The sequence below is a fragment of the Calypte anna genome, chromosome 1 (genome assembly GCF_003957555.1).
Source record: "Calypte anna isolate BGI_N300 chromosome 1, bCalAnn1_v1.p, whole genome shotgun sequence".
Classification (NCBI taxonomy): domain Eukaryota; kingdom Metazoa; phylum Chordata; class Aves; order Apodiformes; family Trochilidae; genus Calypte; species Calypte anna.
The window spans coordinates 14459667-14485113 of record NC_044244.1 but is presented as its reverse complement, the minus strand read 5'-3'; the positions used below and the strand labels follow the sequence as shown (position 1 = coordinate 14485113).

At 39.8% G+C, this 25447-nt stretch overlaps 1 protein-coding gene across 1 annotated transcript; it reads right to left on the bottom strand.

Moving 5' to 3' along the window:
* Window positions 1–1205: 1205 nt before the first annotated feature.
* Window positions 1206–23648, bottom strand: SLC26A4 (solute carrier family 26 member 4). Its single transcript, XM_030454367.1, has 20 exons — window positions 23466–23648; window positions 22952–23091; window positions 21017–21127; window positions 19292–19482; window positions 18647–18811; window positions 15936–16088; window positions 15745–15827; window positions 14665–14812; window positions 12154–12267; window positions 11333–11410; window positions 11031–11126; window positions 9570–9676; window positions 7705–7774; window positions 7274–7366; window positions 7067–7162; window positions 6270–6500; window positions 4745–4799; window positions 4277–4422; window positions 2997–3080; window positions 1206–1433 (listed from the first exon to the last, which is right to left on the bottom strand). Exons 1-20 carry the CDS (start codon window positions 23618–23620, stop codon window positions 1410–1412), a joined length of 2340 nt encoding a protein of 779 aa, XP_030310227.1. The 5' UTR covers window positions 23621–23648; the 3' UTR covers window positions 1206–1409.
* Window positions 23649–25447: the final 1799 nt, after the last annotated feature.

Genomic DNA, 25447 nt, shown 5'->3' with positions numbered 1-25447 from the left:
TAATTGCAACAAAGGTCTTTTCTGTACAATGTGGTATAGGAAATTTTCTTGGATGTAGGAGACTTAAATAAGTGAACATACTGAAGCTAATTAGCCCACTTTGTGAAACTTAAAGGGGTTTTATACTTGGACGTTTCTTACACTTCTGTTATATATTACCATATATTACCTCATCAGCTAGGATTTTTTTCCATTTAAAAAATCAGTGTAGTGCTAAAAAGTTAAGATAGCAGTCTCTTTTTCCATCAGAAAACATTTCTTCTTCATGAGAAGTAAGAATATTGACTTCCTGCATATATTTTATATGGTCCTAAAGTAAGAGTTAAAATTCTGCAGGTCAAATCCTTTATCTTGTAAATTATTGCACTTCTGCGTTAAGGACGGTCCAATGTAAAAGAACAGCTGCAGTTTGATGTAGAATACTAAAAGAAAAAAGCTATATAAAAATATATATTCATTACACTAAATGAACTCCTATATTCCATTTTTAAGAACCACAAACCTCTACACTAGGTCACATTTTGACTTTCTTGCACCCAGTAGCAGCCTGTCTACAGACTCTGTAAAGTACTTGGGGAGCAAGGTTTTCCTTAATCTCACTTAGGTCATGATCTGCCTCTTGATGGAAGAAGACCTGTAACCTATCCAAAATAATCTTCTGTCTATACTTAATATTAGGGAAAATCATTAATAGTAGTGCATGATTTGCTACAATGGGATTAATACAGAACTAAGGAACCCATCTCCATGGGTCTTTTCTCTTGAAACCCTATTTAAAGTTTTATAGTTGTTCAGTGCTGTTTTCAGTTCATGTGATTTTTTCACCAATCACCGGTTTCAGTTACCTAAAAAAACTGCAGCAGTTTAAGGAATTGCTCAGAAAAACTGATCACAATACATTTTTTTCAAGACTTGTCAGCACATATGCTCACACTGATGTTATAGAATTGCAAAGCCTTGGCCAGCTAGAACTCCTTCCCTCTTGCTAAGCATTGTGTAAATACAGAACTAAAGGCCTGCCATCCAAAATGTTGGTCTCTTCAACTCTTCCAGGCAGACCACAAAGCAGCTTTTTCATCCTTTACATGCTGAGAAAATAGCATAATGCACCTTCTGCTTGACTGGTCCCAAAACTGAGTTCATCTTTTGTAATAGTCTTCTGATTTTTTTTTTAATTTTTTTTTAATCAATGTATGATATTGGAAAGTGCTTCCTAAATCAAGGTCCAGAATATTTCCAGCATAACATTAGTGGAAATTTGGAGATTTCTAGACATCTTTATCATTCAGATAAACAATCAGGGTTTCCTTCTTGTGCAAAGATTGGTTTCATTGTAGAAAATGCTTATCTAGTACTGGTGCATTGCATTGCTGCAAGTTCACAGGCAGGACAGTACCAGCAGTCCATCTTCATGAAGCAAGTCTTCGCATAGCCTAGTGAAAGGATTTTCACAAGGTGGAGAGAAAGAAGCCATGGTTAGTTCTGAGTACACATTGCTTGGAAAAATAAAATACTTGTGTATGTGTTAAAAAAAAAAACTACCAAGTTTAATCTGGCCTCAGTAACAGTACACAGAAAATCACTGTTCTGAGGTAGCATCCCTCCACCTCATGTCTGTATCAGACAATTCAGTCAGGGAGCTGCAGGACTGAAGGTTAGTGGCTCTCACCTCAAATTGTGGCTATAAGGATGGGGGACAGAAGACTGTCAGAACACTCTTTGATTGGTAGTTTTGTCTGGCTTCTTGTGTGATGACAATAATACAAATATCTTAGCAATCCCATGAACAGAAATCAGAATTTAAGTCCTTTTGGCCTGTCATTCCTAAATGCTTTTGCTTTATAGCTTTTTTAATCCCTCATTCCCTCTTACACTGCAACCTACAGAGGAGTGGAAAGTGCTACTCCCCATATTAGCGCAAAAATATATTTGGCTTTATTGCAATACTCATACCAACCAAGAAAGAAGGGGGTAATTCAGGGTAACAAGTATTACAATTGACTTACCAGCTGCTGATGACATCTGAGAGGGTTTTGCTTAGGGTCTTGGTTTCTCATTTCACTAATCTGCCTTCCAAGATGTCCTGACCTTTTCCTACAGGACTCCATGCTATGGTAGAAACTACAGTGCGGGGTGATGCTGAGAACCTCTACCCAGCTACAATCTCCTCTTACCTCCCTCCCTCCAGGAAACTCTCTATCCCTCACACACAGCTAGAGCATGACAGATAGAAGGGTCACAGCATCCCTCTAGCCCCTTTCCATTCCTGCAGCTGGACCAGAGTGGTCAAGCACAGGCCACTGCACCATTTTAGATGGGGAATTAAGAATGGAGTTCTGACTAGTACTGCAGTAGCAAAGTAGGAGGGACACAGAGTAATGGTCCCTTTACCTTGTAAATCTTCCAAAGTATTGACACATCACTAGTTTAATCCATCTCAGGCTATAAAAGGGCATTTAACCCAATATCCTGTTTCCTGAGTAAGTGGCGTGTGTGCAGCACTGTTGTGTTAGCAGTAACTGCTCTTTTATTTTCTGGCAATATTCTGTAAATATAGGTACTTATTGGATGGATTTGTGTGTATGTTAGCACACTGCTTTGCTGCAGCTTCCTGTAAAATTTTCACTCTGTGCAAGAAAGCGTCTGCTCTTTTAAAAGGGGGGAGCCATAATTTTGGTCTCAGGTGCTCTACCAAGTCTTTTAGGCACCTAACTTGTGTTTAGATCTCCTTATAAGCCTGTGTAAGGAAAAAGTAGTCTTAGAATGATGAGATGCTTATGCACATATAATCTGCTAGATGTCAAGAAAGACGTGGCTTCCTCCACTAAGCACTGACACTCAGGTACCCAGGAAGGGTATTTATTTACAAAGAAGGAAACGGTTGAGGACTCAGTTCATCTGCCATACTCTCACAGCATGACTCAGTGCTACAGGCAAAGGAATAAAGACAGAAATACTCTGTAAATCATAGACACATTCAGTTCTAAAGTGCATACCTCTTCCTGAACATCAAGTTCATCATCAGGCTGGCTTGTCTCTGTGAATTCTATGGGTTCCTTAGACTCCTGCATGAGTGAAATCTTGGCGGAAAGAAATGAAGAAATACAATGAGTTACGCATTTTCCACATCATCAAAATGGATTTATTACTCTGAAGTGTCTTAAGACAGCCATCACAACTTACAAGAGTGTTGTTTGCTGTGCCTTGACAAAGCTGTTGATTTAGTTCAGCTGAGAGGAATTTAAATCTTGAAAAGCTTTTGGTTCTGCCTCTCCTCATGACTAGTTATGGCTTTGTGAAAAATAATAAAAGCAGAATCTATCTCTAAGCTGCTGTATAGATTTGTCAAAATGTTAATCTCTACTACAAAGCAATAGTGTGCAAACAAATATTTAAAAATTAGGGTCCTGTCCTCGTTTTAATTAGTAATTAATTTTAAATAATTTTTATTCATAATACTGTAATAGTGATTGCTAGGGAAGGAATTGGAGAAAAAACCAGGCAAACAATACAAGGCCATTTTCCTAAAGTTGGCCCACATGTTTAAACATTACAGCGTGCTCTAGTTGTCTCAAAAAACATTTAATACAGCTATAAAATGCCCAGAGAAAGGCAGCAGGAATAAACACTAGTGCAGAACAACTTTTATATGCACTCACACCAAGTAGAATGAAACTCCTGAGCATTGATTAGAGGTATATGAAGTATATAATATGAGGTATATGAATTATAAAATGGTGTTAGGAAAAAGAGCAGGGAATCATTATTCATTGCAACTAACAATCCAGAAATCCAACAAGCTTTAAACAAAGAAAAATACTTATCACCTAACACATTTAAAATTACAGAACCCATCTCCACAAGATAGTTTCAAGCTAAAACACACAAAGGGGTTCCAAAAGAAGTATGACAAACACATTGAAAAACCCTCTCATTTGTGACAACTGAATATAATGGTCCAAATGCAACCTCCACCTGATGAAGTTCCAGTGCTGCCAGCTGCTGCCAGAAACTGGAAAATGTGTCTTCAGACTAAGTGCTCTCCATGTGTCCTATTTCTTGTGTTCATTTCAGTAACAAGATCCTGGGGCTGACAGACCCTTCCTTTAATCTGTCACAATATTCATGTACTCCAGAAGCTGTCTGATTTACTAGACTCACTTTTTTGCACTACAGCTCTATGCTTAGTTTTCAGACATTCCATGCTGTAATGGAAATTGCAAGAATGAATTCTAGGTGAAAGAAGGTAGAGAAATGTACTACTGACTATCCTTACCTTCTCAAATATGGGATCCTGGTTGTCACTGTAAGTCATTTGATTCCTTATGTAGAGCACAGCATCGTGGACAGTCAAGAAAAAGATGTCTTTTCTGACAATATCATCAAAGAAGGCACTCCGTTCCAATTGAGATATAAGGTTGTCTGAATAAAAGAAAGTCATAACAGGTTAATACAATTTGCAGTAATTTATGAAATGTCAAAAGATATGGTTGCAACGACTAGAAATCAAATATACAGGCAAATCAATCATTGTTTTGTTTGTTTCGATTTATACTTTCTATGTTTCCTTTAAACCCCACCATTCTTTGTGTCCCACCACAGCCCACCATGCTTATCAGTGTGACAATTCTCATTTTTCTTAAAACAGTGGCTCCCACAGACACATCTGGACATCCTTTCCCAACCCTTCTCCTCTTCATTTTATTCTTTGCATGTGTGGTAATAGAAATATTTGGCTGTTTACCTTGATATGAAGCAAAGTATACTCTCACATCAATTCTCTCAAACTCTCTAATTATCTAAAAAAATAAAAGTTTGCAACAAGGACATAAATAAATTCTGTCAGAAGAAAATACACATATGTATATATATCTATATACTTAATGTATAGGCATGCATACACTTAATTTGTTTCTGATTGTCTCCATTTCAAATTGTATGTTTTGTTTCTTCATTTTGAATAAGGAACTGCTATATCTTGCTATACTTAAAGACCCAGTAGTTAAGTACTTGGTTGCTGAAGTGTCCTATCTTCAACTGTGTAAATGGAACTGTCACTTTTACACAAATGTACATTGCTGCCTTTTGAGGTTCTCATCCTGTTCTCACAATATGAATAATCATGACTCTGCAAGTGAAAACCATGTGGGCCAGAGCTAGGTTTATGTTTCCCCATATATGTGTGATAGGATACAATCTTTCACTGGCACATGCAAATTTTTTACAGATTCTTCCCTCATGCAGTGCACCAGATGGACCTGTTCTTGGATGAAGAAGCTGCATAGGGAAAGAGTTATGTCTATGGACCCCTTATCTCTTTTGTCTCAGAAGTCAGAATTGAATTGAAACTAGGCAGAAGGCTCAAGTGCCACACACAGCATTCTTGAGCTTCAACTAGTTAAAAAGTGAGAGACTGGATTCTACCCCTAGCTCCCTGGTGGCAGGAAAGTGTCCGTATTTTCAGAAGTGATTGCTGGTTCCATCCCCTTCTGTTCACTGGTAAACTACAGTCTTTGTAACTACAGTCTTTGTAATCTAAGATATGGTTTATAGATAGGCTAAGCAATCCCAAATGAAAAATACAGTTAGTGAGAGCAGCAATCTGAACATACCAAGTATCATAAAAGAAAAAAGGACTAAACAGTCTGGTCCTACACACTTGTAACAGGGCGCCAAAAAATAATGGAAATATGTGGCCTTAATCTCTTCACCTTATTTCCCTGTTCCTAAACTAAGAATATTATCTCCTATTATGTAGTGTGATGTTTGAAGAGGAATTGTGTTATTGAAGTGCTCTAATATTTGCCACAAAAAAACCCATAAAGAAAAGGATCATTCTTCCATCCTTCAGAATTTAAATAATATGGAATGAATAAATAAGTCTTGTGGCTAAAGACTGAAGTGATGGTAGGAGAAAATTTTTACTACCTCTGTGTTGAGTGAGCACCATCCACTACCGAGATTAAAGAGGGAAGCATGTGAAAAGAGAAAACATAACTAAAATATTTCATAACATTTGCATATGAGGGGACCACATTTTGCAGCTCTAACTTTAGCGTATTTGGCCATGTAACCTTCACATGCTTTTAATGCATTTTAATTTTTTTTCCACCTAGAATGTGTACACCCCAATATTCTAAGTTTTAAAGCTATTTTTCAACAACAGACTTTTAAAAAACTCTGAAATTAACTTCAACTAACATATCTTGATTTACATACTGCTGACTAGCTTCATTTTCATGGAACAGCAGAAAATAAAAAGCCTTTACCGTTTTTATTGATCTCACAGCTACAATATCCAAGAAGGTTACTGCTCCAAAATCAAGAATGAGACTGTGGATGGGCACTTTGGGGATGTTTACTTTAACTGGTAGTTCTGAATTCCAGTCCACCTGGATCTCTACTTCTTTGGTGGGAACTTGCATATCTTCATTGTCTTCAGGTTCCTCATCAGTCTCAAAAGCTTCATTATTCATGCCAGGCTCACTGATGATTCCATTCTAATGTGCAGATAATATATGGAATATAGTATTTAATTATGGAGAAAGTTTTGGAGTTACAGGAAATATTTCCCTGTGATAACTTCTGATTCAAGTATGACTTTAGGACTGGTATTTGAGACTGATACTCCTTGCTCCTGAGCCCTGATGAAGCAGTTAGCATAACACCATTTTATAAGGCAAGCAGCCATCCTCTGTGACCAAGCATGTCACATATTCGTTCCCTTTGCCCTCATTCTCATGCCTTGCATATCCTGTAACCCATGCAGACAAACCAAACAGATTTCCTCTTCCCTTCCCTACTAGCTTCAAGATTCCTGGATGCCAGGCTGATTATTTCCTTCCTTGCCACCCTTGAAGGTCCCAGGCACTCAGCCAACCAGGTGTTGATCATGGCTTCCTGAATCTCTGGGATCGACTTCCTACCATAGTATGAAGTCACATTTTTCCATCTTTATTTTAGAGATGAGACAGAGGATCTCATAATTAAGGCTAAATTAATAACATCTAACAATAGTCATTTGAGAAAAAAAAAAGGAAAAAAGAAATATAAACATTTGTCTTACCTTGGTAGCTTTTAATTTCCCTTTCTTAATTAGCTTTTGAATCTTCCTCAGGGCTTTTAGCCTTTTATTGTATACCTTGACTGCATCAAATCCAACCTACAGAAAAAGGATCAAGACAACAAATTGAATTAATTCTACCTAGGCCTAAATCTGAGGAAATCTCAAAGACAGTTAAGAAGCATCCAAAACTATCACATTATCACTTACTGTGGATTTGAGGCTGCTTTTCAGTCCATCAATGTTAGCATAAAAAATTGGACTTGAAAACTTGAGAATCTTCACACCTTCTGGTTCAATAACCTGTTGCCAAAGAATTAAAAGTCAAGAAGCAGCAACCATATTTGGGCTAATAAGAAGCAGTTTGTCTGTTTCAACCCTTCTACACATCTAATTCATTTTTAAAATGTCCTGTCTTTGCTGATAACTGAAGTGATTCAGTTTTTAAAAGCTTACAGCTCCAGCATGTAATATTGGCCAACCATCTGGATCAAGATGAAGAATTTAATGTTGAGATGTGTTATCTTGGAGCATTCCACTTCCAAATTCAAGTTGTCCACAATCTGCAAGGTACAACTTTGTCTTACACTGTCCTGTAGGCTGAAGGGAAGCAACTCAGCAGCAACTCAGCAACAACTCACATTTTTGTAGTCCTTGACCTTCTTGTAGATGTCTGTGCCAGGAATGTTTCCAAAGCCACCCCATGAAGGACTAACAGAAACAAAAAGAAAAGACAGTGATGGTAAACATCATACTTAGGTATTCACAAAATTGAAGGGATCATTGAACACAAACAGTCATAGACTCTTGTACTCCACTGTCTTCTGCCAAACTAATAGCCTCATTGGAAAAGTATTCTATCTTTGTTTTGTATCAATCTGCAAGGATCTTTTCGCAGTTTGTAATGAATGGGCCTTTTTAAAGACATGGCACTTCAGGCTCAGCCTACTTGCTGCACCATTTTCATGTAGAGCAGAATGAATAACTTGTTCCATTTGTGTCCCAAACCATAAAAATGTTTTAGAAGCAGATGGGTTTGAATGAATAAAATTTTTTTTTATGCTGAAAAAAAGTTTGTCACTTTTTATATTTCAAATCAACAAACAATACATTTACATTCTATTCAGATTACTTTAAACTTTTTGCCGAACCCTTTTAATTTTTATTTCAGTCAGTAACAAAACAAAAAAAAAATTGCAGTCTTCAGATATGTTTTTAATGGTTGAAGCAAATCGTTCTGGCATTTGTAAAGCCTCACCTCCCTCATATATTACCAAAATTATTAATTTCTTCTCCCTTATGAGGAAAGACTGAGAGAGCTGGGTCTCTTCAGCTTGGAGAAGAGGAGAGTGAGGGGTGACCTCATCAATGTTTATAAGTATGTAAGGGGTAGGTGCCAGGAGGACAGAGTCAAGCTTTTCTCAGGGGTGACTAACAATAGGACAAGAGGCAATGGTTATAAACTGGAGCATAGGCAGTTCTGTATAAATATTAGGAAGAATTATTTCACTGTGAGGGTAAGAGAACACTGGAACAGGCTGCCCAGGGAGGTTGTGGAGTCTCCCTCCCTGGAGACATTCAAAGCCCACCTGGACATGTTCCTGTGTGACCTGCTGTAGGTGACCCTGCTTTGGCAGGGAGGTTTGGGCTGGATGATTTTTCGAGGTCCCTTCCAACCCCTAACTTTCTATGATTATATAGTTTGATTTCACAAACCTGATTTGAATTGTGGAATCTTTTTAAAGACTTTTAAAATTCCACTTTTAATAAAGTGATATGCTGTAACAACTTTTGCAAGGCTTTATTTTTGTGCATTTGCTGACAGTGCAACTATCCTTTGGTACCACTAGTAGCCAGAGTCTCTGGATTCCAGACTCAAAGAAAGGAGTTAAGTTGCATTTTCAGAAGAAAGATCAATGAAAAGCAACAAGATGGCCAAAGAAGATTCTGCAAAGCCACCTTTTCTCACCATTACACTACCATAGGTTCTCTAAGCACATTAAAACAGCCACAAGCACAAAATTTGTCTCACTTGCATGCTTCTCATCCTCTTCTTTCCCAGGTGTACACTCAGTCTGTTATAAGCAGTAAGTTAAACCATTACTGGCATGTGCAGCATCTTGTAGTAGTATTACATGCTAAGAGGTACTGTAATGATCAATTAATTGTGGAAGACATTTATACATCCTTTTTCATTTGATCTGAAATGTTCCTATCCCTTTCCAGAACTCAGCATTATGGGTGCACAAACAACACATGGCTAAGTACTAGCAAAGTAGCCAACATGATATAGAATAAATACTGATAAAATAATGAAGCTTCTCATTTATCAGTGTAATTAAATGTTAGCACAAAATGTTTTGTTCTAGAGAACAGATTTTTTCCATTTCAAAATTTTTGCAAACCCAAGCAGATTTTCTGCCATGAATCATCTTGCTTTTTAGCATAATGTCTTCCTTTTTCGTTTTATAACACTAGCAGTTATTTCTGATCCTGTGTTACTTACAACTGAACCCTCAGCACAACTGTCAGCAATCCAAACAAAAGGCCAGCAAGTAATCCCAAATCCAGTCCCAGAATGATGGATGCTATACATGTGAAAACCCAGATCATCTGGAGAGGAAATAACAAATGTAAAGTCTCTTAAATAAAACAGATAACTCCTGGTCACACTAAGAACCACTAGACCAGACAATATGAATAGCAGAAGAATTTAACTTTGGAGATGACCACAGCACACTGGCAACTAGCTGACTTCCATGCAAAAGCCTTCCTCTTCCTCCAAGATTCTTCGATCCACCCCTATTTCATTAGGCATTGTTAACTTTTTAGGAAATAAGGGAGGTTTAGATAGCAACATTTTTCAAGTTTCCAGTTTCTTTTCTGAAATTAAAGGGGATTCAGGTAACCATTGCATTTTCTTCTTTCTGATGGTGACAGTCTTCGTTAATCTTTCTTTAAAAACTGGAAATAAAATATTTTCCCAAGGTGAAAATACTGCAAGATGCCCTACTTGCAAACATATAGAGGGAAGGGGTATCCTCAGTGATACCCAAGAATGAAAATTCTTCCAAAGTGAAGTATTTCCTATTAACAGGTTGATGGCACTCTCAAAAGTCTCCAAGGAATATTCAGGCAGAACAGTTGAAGTGGGCTCCTCAGTTCCTCTCTATGCCACTGCCCAGGCAGAACAGCCACTGGACCCAATCATACTAAAGCTGAGTGCCCACACTTCTCACTGAAGTCACTGGAGTCTTTTCTCTATAAGGATGACTGGTCCATGATTGACTAAAAAGGTCCAGATCTACATAAGGCAGGTACTACCTGATGTTACACACTGTAAAATCAATACATAATAAGGACTGCAAGAGAAAATACTTTCCATGGAAACTTTTCCTGCCATCACAGCCAACCTGGAGGTCTGTTCCACAGAAAACACAGTGGGTGATGTGGGAAAGTGCCCTCAGATATGGTTATAGCAACTCATAAGAAAAGAGTTCATATATCCCTTAGCATGACAAATAAATCCATAATCTAGGTTTTCTTAACCCTGTTATAACAAGAAAACCTACTTTCTGAGAACTACCTGAGATTATCCATGTAAATGGGATGCTGTTGTGGCAACAACATAAAATATGTACAATAATGGTTAAGAAAATGTCAGCTCTTCTGATCCATTTAAACTGTGCAAAAGGTAACTGCACAGGAATGTCCTGACTGGCACCCTTACTGTGGGGCATAGGGAATAAAGAAGATAATCATACTACCATGTAAAACTCTAAAAGAGGGAATTTTTAGCTGGTCTCATGGCATTTGTATTTTGAGGATGCACATAGAAGTTTTAATATGTTAACTCTACAAAATTATGTTTATGTGATAGTTAAGAGAAACTTGGTTGGCATTAAAAGGCAGAAAGAAAACCAGACAGAAATATTCAGGAGAAAAATAAAAAAAATGGATTACTTACAGCATCCACTTTATTCTGTCTCCACAGACGGGGAACATCAAACACTTGCATGAACATCCCTTTCAAGTTAGCTATAACTACAGCTGCCAACACAGACTGTGAAGAAGAAAAATGATGAAAAAGTGTTCTTCAGAAGCAAAGATGCATATTAAGATAGTGCTCAACATTATACACTGTAAATCAGAGCCTGGTCTGGTATCAGTCTTCATAGTTTAAACAGGACTATTAATCCTGTTCATCAGATTTGGGCATTTGGATCTAATTGGTGCTGTTGGCTGTGCTGCAGAGGATAAGCACAGTACCTTTTGTAAGGGCTCCAGCAGTTTTCCCAGGGCAACAATGGAAATCAAAACAATCCCAGCTGAGATTATACCAGCAACCTGTGAAGAGCAGAGTGTTTATAGGAAATGAATTTAGTAAGATTTTATCTTATGTTTCTAGGATTACAAAGAACATGTACAAGTAGTTGCACATTAAATTTCTCTAGGAACAAGAGAGATCTGCCAAAATGCCCTGGTGTTTAGACATATGTGGGCAATCGTTCTACACTTCAGCTAACACAGAGGGAATTCTATTAAGCAGGCAGCATAAACAACTGCATGCAAGGTAGTTGCTCTTGGGGGAATTGCATTGCATAGATGAAAAGAGCAGAGTCTGTGTATCAGCCAGAAAAGGAGCTGCTGGATGACCTGTAGTTCTCTGCTGTTATAAAGTGCAAAGCTGTAGTAAAAGCAGAGTAGCATACTCAACATAAGAGAGATGACACATGGGCAGATGATGGGCAGCATATGGTGGGGCTGCCTAGGCCAGCACATGAGAGCTGACATGCCTCTATCTTAGCCATAGGAGTTCCTCCCTCATCCCAAATTCCTACTGGAGTATACTCAATGAATCGGGAATAAAACTCTGGGGCTTCAGACTAGAAAGGTTTCTAACCCAAATGTTAACTCATGCTATGTAAAACGATTGCCCTCTTCTGGCAGAGTTACAAATCTGACTCACTACTAGACCGTGAGATACCTGAGGCTTTCCACATGCTAGCACCACAATCCCACTGTGAAAGCTGTGACCTATACAAGATTTAACTGACCAGTGCACACTGCTAGTAAGAAGAGGTCATTACCTGAGTCTTTCCACCGGTACTTTCTTGGACTGCAGTCCGTGAAAGAGCAGTAGTTGCAACAAAACAAGAAAAGGCACCTGAAAAAATGTTGCTGAACCCAAAAGCAATAAACTCCTGAAAGATAATTGGATGATGCTGTAAATACAGATCCCTGATGACAGTTTTGCAATGGAGAATGAAAACAGCTTCTACAGTAGTTTATAAATTAGGCAGCACAATATGATATTGAGAAGTGCATGGATTAGAAATAGCTGTTAAATCTTTCTACAAATTTTCCTTGTGCCAGTATTTCTGTGTATCTGTGTTTGAGAATCAATACAACAAAGTTGTCACAGTCTTCCTAGTATGGACATACTTGTCATATTAAAAAGTAATTTCAAGCTTATTTCCATCAATGTTATCAAACATTTCTAACAATTACAGTGGTATAATTGCATCAAGAAGTAGGACTAGTATAAATTTAACTTCCAAGTATCCTCAACTAAACAAATAATTTTAATCCGTACAACAGTGTGAGCTTAGACAAGCCTATAATTAATGCTAAGCATTGTATTATTAGTAGAAATAACCAGAACTTTGAAATAAAACGGTTTCTCTGAAAACTTCTAGTTTGTTGAGCCAGAAGTTTTCCACTCTGAACATCCCAATGAACTCATGCTGAGCCCCAAGCAGTGTTCTCATAGATTGGCCCCAGGGTCACAGATGCTGGCACCTACTGATTCTGGTTTTCTACTCAAGTGACAAGGACCCTGTGAGCTTTATGTCCTGGGATCTGGGCCATTGCTCTGCTGGGAAATGAGGCATTTGGGAGCTGCCTGCAACTCCATATAATTGACAGAAACATTGTTTTCACCAAGCTGACTTAGTCACAAGAGCTTTTTACTCGATGCAAATTTTTAAAAATATAATTTGAGGTTTATTTTTGACTGTCTCCCTTCTTTTCTCCAAAGTTTTCTGTAAGCTTTTCATTAGGCTCCAGCTGCAAGAACAGGATTTTAGAGTCATGTTCTTTAACATAACAGACCTAGATGATTCATGCCTATTCCTGTGTAATAGCTGTAGCCTGGAAGAAAATATTGGAAGGATAGCTCCTAGTGTTCTTAATAACCTATGAATCTATGAAGACAAAATAAACACTAGCAGATAATAGTATTGACTCATCCTTCAAAGTTCTATTACTACATGCTTCTATGATGTTATTTTTAACTACTTCAGTTCAACTAAACTACCTGCCCACCACTCATGCCTGCATTTTTTAAATTTGTAGCATAGTATTGAAAGGAAGGCACTTTGCTTTTATAGACAGTAATTTTACTACTACTGTATTTAATTAGTATCTTTGAAGCACCTCAGCATAGCATTTCCAGGAATATGTATTATTCTTTCAGATTTATTAAACTGAAAGTCAATGTATTTTAAGCATCTTTAAATCAAAATGTTGCCAGATACGAAATTTACATATTGTAAAGTGACCCAGCTTGTTCAGTAGTTTAATTTTGTTACATATTGCAATACGTTTCCAAAGTCAAACTGCATGTAACCATTAGCCTTGAAACAAAGGACTTATTAAGCTAAGTGCCCAGCTTATCAATTTATAGTAGTGAGTGTATTTTCTCATATTTCAAAAGATAAAATTCAAAATTAGCATAGATGCAGGACAAAGATGCTTTCTGACATGTTTCTCCCACACTCATCAACAAGACACATAACCCCTGGTGAAGACACTGAATGAACAGCAGGAATCCTCTAAGGACTTGCGAATGCACAGCTCATGGAACATTCTACCTATGTGCCTCCAGAAACCAATGGTTAAAACAATCCAGTCTTTGGTGTAGGGAGTTATTCAGGTGTGTTTGTTTGATGGTAGGTGCTTGCTTTTGTGAAGCTGCAGGACTGAGCTATACAGTTACAAATATATTTATATTGATGTAACTGGTGTCATGCTGAGAAGTACAATCATAGGAATAAAATCATGCCTGAACTGAGAAGTTCAGCTAGTACAAATCCTGTACGTAGACTAAGCCTAAATAAAGCTGTCAATAGCAGCTTCTTAGCTTGACACTGTCTTTTTTTTCCTCTCTCCCCCCAGCAACACAGCTCAAAATATGCCTTACAAGTAGAAATGGAAAGCAGGTTGCTAAAACTGCCCATGTCCCCTCAGCATCACAGGAAAACATCCCCATACAGTGCTTAGCTTTACTTACCTTTTGAGAGCTACTGCATTCACTAAAGCAATGTAGAAGAAATGATGTAGTATGAAAAGCCCATACTGAAGCTTTTGAATTTATTTTTTTTTCATTCAGGCAAAGCACATCTAGCTCATCTCTATTTGGTAAATCATTCAGGCAATATATGGCCATTATAGCAGTTTTTTCCCCCCCAATATTTGTAAGAATTTCTCCTTTCAGACTTAAGTTTTTGGTCTGAAAAATGTGTCAGAATGATGTTTCTTTCATTTGGCTACATAAGCAACATAAAACAGAACTTATAAACTACTCTGGTTATACATACCTGGTTTCCATCAATAGCATAGTCATACTTGGTTGCATATACTTTCCCCACAGACACAGCAATAGCATAAGCAACAATAGCAATGGAAAAGGAGGCTGCTATCATCTGGGAAAACAGGCTGACATCTGGAGGTTCCGGAGGCAAAAATCTAGCATTTAGAAAATATATTAGTTTTATCAACTTTGATCAAATTCTGTTCTTGCTAGAATTGTCAAGGAGTTTGAGGCAGAGGCATACAGGTTGCTTATAATATGAAGTGTAATGTTTCAAGTTAATAAAAAGGTGGAAACAGCCCACTGACATACAGAACATGCTTATCTAGCTCACCATAGCCCAAATCCTGATGCTATTAGTCAGCAACAAAGCTCTCATTGTTCTCAGCATGACTGAGATTTGGCCTTCTGATAGCGAAGTGAAAAAGTACATTTTCTGAAGCTCTGAATAAAGGATGTATTGAATAATAAGAGGAATTACATAAATATGTTAATGGCACTTCATACTATTGTTAACGTACTTCTTCAGAAGATCTCAAAAATATTTCATCCCCTGCTGTGTTTTCACAAATTTTAATTAATCAAGCCCTGAACACCAAATGGAATGTGAAGGTTACTACTGTGAAGTGTTCTGAATCTTTCAAGTAAAAATCTCTACCAGCATAATCCTCAACATCCTTGTTCCTGTGACTGCGGAAGCCACAAAATTGATTGCGATAACAGTGGTGACATGAACATGAACCACAGTGGGATAACTCAGATTTACAGAAATTAAATCTACACAGAATTTATTTTTTTATTACATTTTCCATGGTCATATATTCACTTTGTGAGAGTGAAGCAATTAATTCTCTGATGAACTTCATTAATCAGGTAGACATTCCTAAGATCATTTTACAGATGAAGGAAAGCTAGGAAACATATTTAGGTGGCATAACTGAAAGCCAGAAGTATAACATAGGAAACCTCCAGCTCTGAGTTCTAAACTCAGGTTACAGCTCTCATTATCTCTTTTATATTTCTCTTACCACTGCAGTTTTTAGCCAATTAAAATAAGACCTAATTCCCAGAAAACAAAGGCACTCACCCTCTTGGAATGCTCTTAACAATGCCTGCGTTGTATTTTTTTTCCAAGTCGGCAGCATATGAAATGCCAGTGGCCAGTATTGTCTATAATGAAATAAAGCAGCAGTTTTAATACCTAAAAAGGGTTCTCATCTTCCTGTACGTAGCATCACTTATTTTTTCTATTAGCAGTTTTTGTTATGCTTTGCTTACCACAATGACTTCTATTGGTATAGGGATAGGTATCTTGTGTTTGAACCGATCATTTATTTCTTTAACTACCATGCAGACAAAAATGGTGAGAAGTCCAGCAATAAGATCTGCAATGTTGGTGGTACCAATTTTTTCAAATGTTTCAATAAGAGTCTGAAAAATAAAAATGACAACATAAAGCATGTCCATGTTGACTCGAAGGATGGGAAAATAGTCTTCAGAAGATCCAGATGTATGGGGTTTTGGAGGAGTCCAAGCTACTTCTTTGTTCTGGCTTGGGGGAGCCTGAGGATAAGATACTGTGCTACAGAATTTGTGGATGGAATTAATGGTGAATTTAACTGAAAAAGCATAACTGCAAGAACTGTCCACACAGGTGGCTTTTGCTTCCCAATTTTAAGGAAATAAATACTAAATAAGAAGAGCTAACTCCCTGTCTGTGCTGTACTTATACCTTGGAGCAAGGAAGGGAAGATGTATCTACAGCTTCTTGTCTGAACAGCAAGCGAGATCCAAATTTTTCTATTCGAAAGTCAGCTAGCAGACCCATAGGGAAATCTCTGGCTCATTATGTGCCCAGTACATATGGTCTGTGGATTGATTACATGTTTCCTGTTCCCACTATTACCTTCCAGAGCATGAGTATGAATACATGGGTCCTGCCAAGCTGTGAAGATTCCTGCCCTTGAGAAAAGCAGTAGCTAAACCTCACTTTACAGTACATTAACCTTTCCTGCAGAGTTCAGTCCCTGGCTGGAGGACTCTCACAACTGGGCTGCAACAGGCAGATCCCTTCTCTACCCTTGCTATGCCTTTGCTTGGTCCTGTTGCTTATTGCAAGACAAGTGTGTAGGCAAAACGTGAAGGGCTGATTACAGAAAAGCTACAAATACTTCTCTATCCTTCTCCAAGGCATCAGAGTAATTCTTACTTGGTCCGTATCTCCAAGTAAATTTAGTTATTCCAGGAACAGTGAAGCAGCTTTAATAGACAGATCTGGTAGAAAAGGGGACAGAAACAGACTTCTTGCATCCTGGTTAGCTCCCCAAATACTGAACTGTCAGTTTGAGGTCAAGGGAAGGGTTGCAGCAGCAGTGCCACTACTACCATTCCGAAGAGATTCTGGCTTTCAAATAAAATATCTAAGTCCTTGATCAGCTATGTTTTCTAAGCCAAACAAGAAGCCTTCCTGAAATATGGAATCAAATTCCTTTCTTCAGGTGACTGAAGCCATTTCTTGCCTGTTACGCTGCTTACCACGGATCCTGTTCTTACTGATTATCCCTTGCACAGCCCCACTTCACAGGGGAACAGTAACTTCCTAACTTTGGGTTGTGAATTCTGCAAACAGTGGATGGTTAGTGTTGCAGTTTGTTAAACACACTTCTGAAGCAAGTCTGAAACTTGCTGAAGCTGACAGAGCAAGTGCCTGGTTGAGCAGACCAGAAATAACAATTTGTTTCCTCTACACATTGATTTGGCTCACCTGTAAGAACACAGAAGCTTTGAGACTAAAAAATCAGCATTCTACTCAGGTTTGCAGGAGCTGGTAGAAACATGTAATTCCTTTTCAAAAATATTTTCTACTAAATATAATGCCCTTCAATAAACAAAAAATACAGGAAAAACGGCTAGATTAAAAAATCCATCATTCTGCCAGGTGTACTCTAACATCTATTAGAAAGTATTTTGTCTCATCTAATTTTCCTTGCTCTGAGGTAAAGAGTTTTCATAGATTCTTAAAAGGCCATAATGTAATACTTTAATTTTTTAAAAAATAGACTACACGATTCCTTTTTCTAAATTTTACCTGACTGTTTGCAGTTATATTGACCTTATTTTTGCTAATCTAGATGTCTAATGTATTTTTTTGCTAGTCTGGTTGCCTGAATTGGCATGTAAAATCTGTAAATACTTCAGGGTTTTTCTTTTTCCTAGAACAATCTCTTTTAGAAATCTATTATTTTTATCTGAAGTGCTATGGAAGATCTAAATTTCTGTGAACCTGAATAGTTTCATGCTGAAGTCATTGACAAAACTCTCAATAATTTTCTTGGGGAAGGAAACTGTTCCGTAATGTGAGACCCCTAGGAATTCAGTGTTTCTGTAACCTGGCCAGAACATTTCTCCACTTGATCACTTTCTCTAAGATCAACAAGCAGACTTCTGACAGCAACATTTAGCCTCCCTTTGGCTAACCAGTGGGTACTTGGCTGCAGAGTGGGGATCCACATCCTTTAGGTATTCACAGAGTGAATGGTACAGAGTGGAATAGAGTACAACACCTTTACCCAGAATAACCTGCTGCTTTAAGAGTGAGGAGGCTTGGGACCAAGTCAGCTTTGGGAGATGACTTGATAGTTTTAAGAAATGAAGAAACATCCGTAAGCTAGAAATCAAGGGGTGGGATGGAAAGTAGTCTTCAGAAATTACAACCTAGAGAAGAAAAACTGTTTTGCTGGATAATTGCATTTAAACTTTATGTGAAAAACTGCTCTGTCTGAAGAAGACTTGAATATGGTATGGGGAGCCAGGAAAGCAGCAACTTACAGCCCCACAGCTATAAATCTTTGTGTGTATGACAGCTAAATGAATGCCCTGTACTTAACACCATATTTGTGAACCATTCCTGTATGAAATGGAAGCAGAGGATAAACAATTATATAGAAATTCTGGCATAAAACCAAAACAGATTAGAAGGGCATACTTACATATATTATGGAAAGGACACCATTGTAGTTTTTAGTTGAAACATTTAGGACTATTTTCAATTGTGACACAAGCACTTGAAAAGCAGCTGCAGTTGTGAATCCCCCAACTAGTGGATCTGCAAGGTACCTCACAATGAAACCAATCTGAAGGACTCCAAATATTACCTGGAAAAATGAAGAATAACAGCTTAATAAACAAAAAAAAGGTACACTTTTATTTAGTGAATTCTTGTGCTTTGTTCTTTTCTTTTTGTTGGTGCAGAGTTTTAACACCATCTTCCCACACTGCAGTCTAGTGGAGCTTAATATCCTGCCATCCAAAGAAAAAAAAGACACCTCAAGAGATGTGTGAAAGGATGCTCCATGAAATGCACAATTAGCACTTTGTTTCATGCAGGTATCTTGGTCTGCAATCACAGGGGTATTCTTCTGTTGTCTGCACTCCTAGTCATGCTGCCACAGACTCTACCCAGGAAAAGGAAAATAATCCCCCAAGCACTCTTCAGGGTTTGGGATGACTTTCCTTCATTTTTGTGTTTTGCTACAGGGAAATTTCTTACTTCCCTGGTAGGTATTTCCATGCCATATATTTTTCCATTAAAATTAAAGCAATACAACCTTGTGTCTTCAAGACAACAATTTTACCTGTAAAATGCCAACCAGAAATGTGAGGGTACTAGCAATCAGCACTCTTTGTGCATCTCTGGATTCAGTGTCTATCATTATTCCAGTACCATTAGTCCCTGTAGCATTATTGCCATCTATGAGAAAATGATCATCAGGGGCCATGCTTAATACAACAGAGCCCACCATCAAGCTGACTACAGGGAATGGACCTGTAACGATAAACAGAACACACTAAAGTTTAATATACATAAAAAAGAAGCATTTATCAGACAGCCTCTAAATCAGAAAATTAATTTAATATTTTTGCTGGGGTACATTAGTATATTAGGGGTCCAGGAGCCACAGGCACTGCAAACATGACACAAAGATATAATCCTGCCTTAACTGAGTTCTACATACAGGTGCAATTTCATGCTTTGAAGCCAATTTAGGGCTTTACCACGGCCAAGAAGGCACAACCATCTCCCTTGTGTCAGCACCACAACCAAACTAAAGATCACTGATCCAGAGGAAAGCAACACTTAATTTTTTTTTTCTTGGTCATGGTTAGTTTTCTGCTGATCCATATTGTCACATATCTTCATGGTCAGGAATCCCAACACCATGGTGGTGGCAGGACCACGAACCAAGAGGTGGGACCACATATTTTCACAGTAGTGTGGTGTTACACTGGCTAAAGATGACTGAAACTATACTTTGGGCAAGATACAGAGAGAGTAAGTTATCATTGTGTCAGCAACACACAATCTAATCACATTTGGCTTTGTTATTTACTAACATTATGCAGAAAAGGAAAATGTCACAAAGTGTCTTAAAGAAGGATAAGTTAATTTTACAGATATCTTAGAGGACATTTCATGAATAAGAGTATTGGAGAAAGCATAAAAAGGAGCAGTTGATAGTCTAGAAAGTAGGAATGTCAGCATAAGTAGAGGTGTCAGGTCCAAACTGGATAGCAAATGTGAACTGATAAGTAGGGTAGGAAGAGGCTATGAAAGTGGAGAGAACATAGAGAAGTATTTGATGCAGTGGAGAAGAAAGCTGATGAAAAAGCATAATATCATGCCAAAGCTTTGGGAGGGGAAAACAGTCTATTCTTAGAAGATATGAACAAGGAAAGACTATTTTGTTAGAATGAAGAAAAAGAAACTTCAGTGACCAAGCTGTAACACGAATTCTAAGCATGAGAACTGACAGGAAATGGACCCCATATTTTAAAGAAAGTATCCAGAAAGAATCAACAAGGTTTACCCATAGCCTTGATGTGAGGACCTAGAGCGAGGCTGCAGTGGACACACAGGTTCTGGGTCTCTGCGACAGGCAAGAAGATGATATTGTCCATAGTGATCAAAAAAGGATGCAGCAAGGAAGGCTTGTAGAGAAGACTAAGAGCTCTGTTTTAGCCATCTTGAGCTTTAGCTGATAGACAAAATGTCTGTTCATACTGCCTGTTGAGGTCTTGATCTTGTAATTTCTTGCACAGAGTGTAGCCAAAGACAAGATTTAAACTTCAACATAAATGCAAGCAAAAAGCGTGCAAGAGCCCAACTGAAGTTAGCTATTAGGCACAATTGCCTGTACAGAGAAGAAATAAGCCTTAAGTCCCCCAAAGCGACCGATATTAATATTCAGCACAACCAGTTTGGTTCAGAAAGTAGTTATCTTGCATGAATTATGAATGTTCACAGTAAGGATTAACATTTTGTAAAGATCATTCACTGTAACTGGAACACATGCAGTTACCAACTGAGATGTGCCTTGATGTCCCCAGGAAAAAGTATGTCAGGATGGGAAAAAAGGCAGAATAGAGACCATATCCAACAGGAACTGCAACCAGCAAAGCATACGCCAAACCTGAAATAGTAGATCATCAGAATGTCAGGTTTAATATCTCTCAACAAAGTACTATATCATCTAGAATAGACTTTTAGAAGATTTATTCCTTTTGTCCAGATACAATTTAGAATGTGTTTTGTCTGTAAATCACTTGCAGGTGCATATGTTAATCTCAGTGACTGTAAATTATCTGATATTTTGCACTGGTAGTTCAGTGTGAGTAAGTACTGAGAGACATTCCTATATTTGTATAGGCAGCACAAAACATAGGCTCAGATGTGCTGTGTAAGTGGCACAACACTGCTGTAAGAGTGAATGGTCTGCCCCTTGAGAGGAAAGGGGGATATGGGAAGTGCTCTAGTTATAGACAGAAATGTCAAGCACCAACTCTGAATTACTGCACTACAAATATGGTTTAGTGTGTTCAGCCCTTCTGAAAATCAGACCAGCTATTAAACTTCAATAATACAAGTAAATCACATAAATTTGAGTTTCGATCCTTATCCTCATATTCCTTTGTATACTTGTGCAAGCCATCAAATCAAACAAACTATTAAAAAAGAAATTGCCTTCAGTATTATATCCTGGTTAGCTCCTGGGATGAAGTGTTCTCCTCCAAACATACCACAAAAACCTATCAGAGTTCAAAACAATTGAAGTCCTGGTCATGTTGCTGTGGCTGTTGGGGGGACTGTGAGCAACACATACAATTACTGGGAGTTAGAGATTTCAAGGACCTCAAAATCCCAGAAGTCTCTTTCTTGGCAAACATTTTGGCCATTAGAATCTCTTTTCCTTCTTTTCCTTCATTTTTTTTAATTAGCTATTATTATTATTATTACAAGTAGGTTTAGATTTCTACTAATTTGTGGGTTTTTTTTATGTGTGTGTGGGGGGGGGGGGGTTGTTTGGTTTTTTGTTTGTTTTTCTTTCTTTTTTTTAAATTTTTAATACATAGGTGGGAGACCAGATAGCGTATTTCAGAAATCAGTTTCACAAGTGTAATCTAACGGTGAGAAAATCAGGCACCACAGTAAAATATTAAATGCAGAGGCTATAGTAAGAGCATAATAGCTGCTGCAAGTCATATGAAAAGCCCATCTAGCCCAGTTAATTTTAAAAAGGCAAGAAAGTAATTTAACTGTGGCACTACCTTCATCAGAGATCTTCCAGTTCTGACACAGACTCTATGGAGCTGTGGACAAATAACTTCATTATTCCTCAGGCCACCCTCTGTTTGAGGCAGAGGTTCATAATGCATTTTTTTCTGCCAGTCTGTGCCTCCCTAGCACACTCCAAGGGAACAGACAGTTGGGAATATTTGTGGCTAATTAAGAGTGTGTAAACAGCTTCCTCAGTTCCAAACGTGAATCGTGGCCCTCTCATGCAAATGCTTGATTTCCATTGAGGGTCAGTATGGGTCTGACACAGCTATCTTAGCCTCCCTCACTCCTGAAAAAAATGTTTGTTTGCTTGTTTGCTTTTTTAGGCAGGTGCAAGAGAGCTGTAGGCTCAGGTAACCAAGAAAGAGAAATAAGACCACATGACCTGTATGATCTATCATAATTAAAATTTTAAATATCAAAACTCTTCGAGTAAAAGGCTTGAAAGAAATTAAATACATCTTGATGGCATATCAAAGGAAATTTAAATCTTCCAGCCTAACAGAGAAAAAAAGAATAAATTAAAACCATTAATTATTTATTGAAAAATAATACCCAATATCTAGTATTAAATAACAAGTCTCATATTTTAATTCCATCTACATAACACCCCTATGTTCAGGTGTCTCCCTTATAGAAGTATGCCCCCGAGGAGGGAGGCCGAGGTGCCTGGCTTTACCTTGCAAGGTGGCAACGAGGCCGGTGCTGACTCCCGAGATGATGTCGCTCACCAGCCACTCTTTGACCCGGTAGTTGGGTAGCCACTCCAGGATGGGCAGGAAGGATTTGGTAATCTGAAAGGCCCTTTTTCTTGAACATCTGCATGAAAACAAGTGATGAACGTACCCCACCGGGCTGCAACCCGAAAGCCCTCGACAGCTCCAAGCTGACAGAAGAGCTGATGCGATGCCCATTCTGAGGGGCAGAGGCTGGCATGGTCCAGACAGGGATGGGGCATATGCTGGTGTCTAAAGTGCTGTGTCCTGCAGGAAACTCCCCGGGGACAGCTGCGTACTGGCACTTCGACGTGAAAGAAGGCAAAGCTCGATCTATCGGCAGATGGGCGTAACAAGGGGCCACATCACCCCTCGGTGGGTGGCGAGTATCGGTGCCAGGACAGTGCGTCCGCCGGCACCCGCCGCCTCCCCTCCCTGCTCCCAGCACCTGACCGAGCCCCCGCAGCCACCACCCACCTGCAGGCCGCCTGTGCCCGCTCGCGAAGAGTGGGGGGCAACGCCGGCCGCCTCTCATTCTCCTCCTGGAAGCCCGCCTCGCTGTAGATGGGCCGCGCCACCAGGTAGTGGCTGAGCTCCGCCAGCGGCTCCTCCGCCCGCGCTCCCGCGGCCATGGCCCCGCCTGAGGCGGAGGGCACCGAGCAGGGCCCGCGCCGGCACCCCCTGGCGGTCCGGCCCGCCCCGCCGCTCCCCGCCGCCGCCCTCAGCCCGGGGCGCGGCCCGGCCCGCAGCGCAGAGCTGTCCGCGTCCTGAAGCGGTGGCTCAGGCGGGGCCCCGCCGCCGTCTCGGCCGCCGACGGCTCCACCTGCGCCCGCTCTCCCGCCAACCCCGTCGCAGCCCGATTTATACGGCCGGACGCTTTATTTACGGGGAAACAGAGAGACCCGGCTTCGGACTGGCCCGGGCGACGCCTCCGTCCACCCTCCCCCTGCGGCCCCGGTGTCCCCTCGCAAGCCCTGCCCTTGTCCAGCGCTCCCCGGAGCGACCCTCCCAGCCCGGCGGCGGCCCCCGGCCTCTCTCCTCCCCGGCACCTCCCGTCCCCTCGGGGTGGGGGCTGCATTTCAAAGCCGGCATCCCGCAGGCATCCCGCCCGGGGAAAGCGCGGGTCGTTGTCGGGGGGAATTCCTCCCCGGCGTGTGGAGCGGGGCTCTCTGCACGCACACGATTCCCTCCGACAGCTGGACGGTCTCATCCCCCTTCCCGAGGGGCAGCCATCTGCCGAACGGCGGCCCGCGACGTGCTGGCTGTTGAGACGAGCCTTAGGGGACAAGATAGGACTGACCGCTGCAGGCACTGCTTGGCCCGCAGAGAAACCTCCTCTGAGTTGCCAAAGCCCTGCTGATCCAGGATCTGGGAATCGGCTCCATGCAGAGATACAAAAGCCTAATAAACTAGGTCTGATCTCCAGACCGTCCCTGAGGTCACCCAGCTGCCTCGGCAGGAAGAAAGAGCGATTCGGAGCCCCACAGGCTCTTTGTGTCACACCTGAAATGACAGCAGGCAGCCCGGGGCTGCAGCTTCTAGTTTGCCCAACAAGGGTCAGGGGGAAGGAACCCCTTGGCAGCCTTGCTGTAATTTAGGATTACAGACAAGACTGGGGCAGAAAAAGTCAACCCTGCATGCTGAGTACTGCAGCTCTTCCATGTTACATACGGAGGACAACCTAGCAAAGATCTAGCTGTGAAGTGCAGCATGTGTCCTTCCCATGCCAGGAGATGTTTTGAAGACAGAATCAGTGCCAGTGTTTCAACTAACACCAAAAAAGTGCTGAGGGTACATGCACTGAGGATACAGCATCAAGCAAACTTTTTGTTCAATTTACTATTCAGGCATGGATATTCTTGATGGCCTTGGTCTCTAAGCAGCTTAGTAGAGTCCTATCTTCAATCATATTGAATCCAACATTGTTAAACTGGAAAGAAGCTACTTGCTGTAAGTATGTTTTTTCATGTAGCACATAGTTCAGGCTTTCTAATACTGCAACAGGCTTCTCCTGCTGCAATACTCCAAGAAATGTCCAGGTAAATACTGGAATGTTTTGATCTGAGCAAAGTTGTATCAGGCAGCAAAACAGACAGCTTCCTAAACTTAGTCCCAGAGTTTTGTAGACACTCGTGAGGATGGCACTGAATGGAGTAAAAGCTGAGAGTTACCATCTAGCAGTAGGACTTCGTGCTTTAAGGAAAGTGTTCTTACATAAACGTTACTCACTCCAGAGTGGGAAAGACTTCAGAGAGGTTTTTTTGCTAGCAGATATTAGAGGGAAATGAAATTCTTGCTGGAAAAACAGAAAAAGAGTAGCTTGATTCAGTTGGACATACAGTAACGCACGTAAACAAAACTGAATTTGTGTAAAAACTGAGTTATCTTCTGAGTTAAAATCCACTCCTGATAAAAATAGAGTAGCATGAAATGTGGTTTTGAAATCTAACTTTAAAAAG

Coding starts and splice junctions, on each gene's coding strand:
- SLC26A4 (XM_030454367.1), bottom strand. CDS start 23,620: ATGGCCGCGGGAGCGCGGGCGGAGGAGCCGCTGGCGGAGCTCAGCCAC. Junction 23,092..23,465: donor CGGGCACAGGCGGCCTGCAG/GTGGGTGGTGGC, acceptor GTTTTCATGCAG/ATGTTCAAGAAAAAGGGCCT. Junction 7,163..7,273: donor AAAGCAGCCTCAAATCCACA/GTAAGTGATAAT, acceptor CTTTTTCTGTAG/GTTGGATTTGATGCAGTCAA.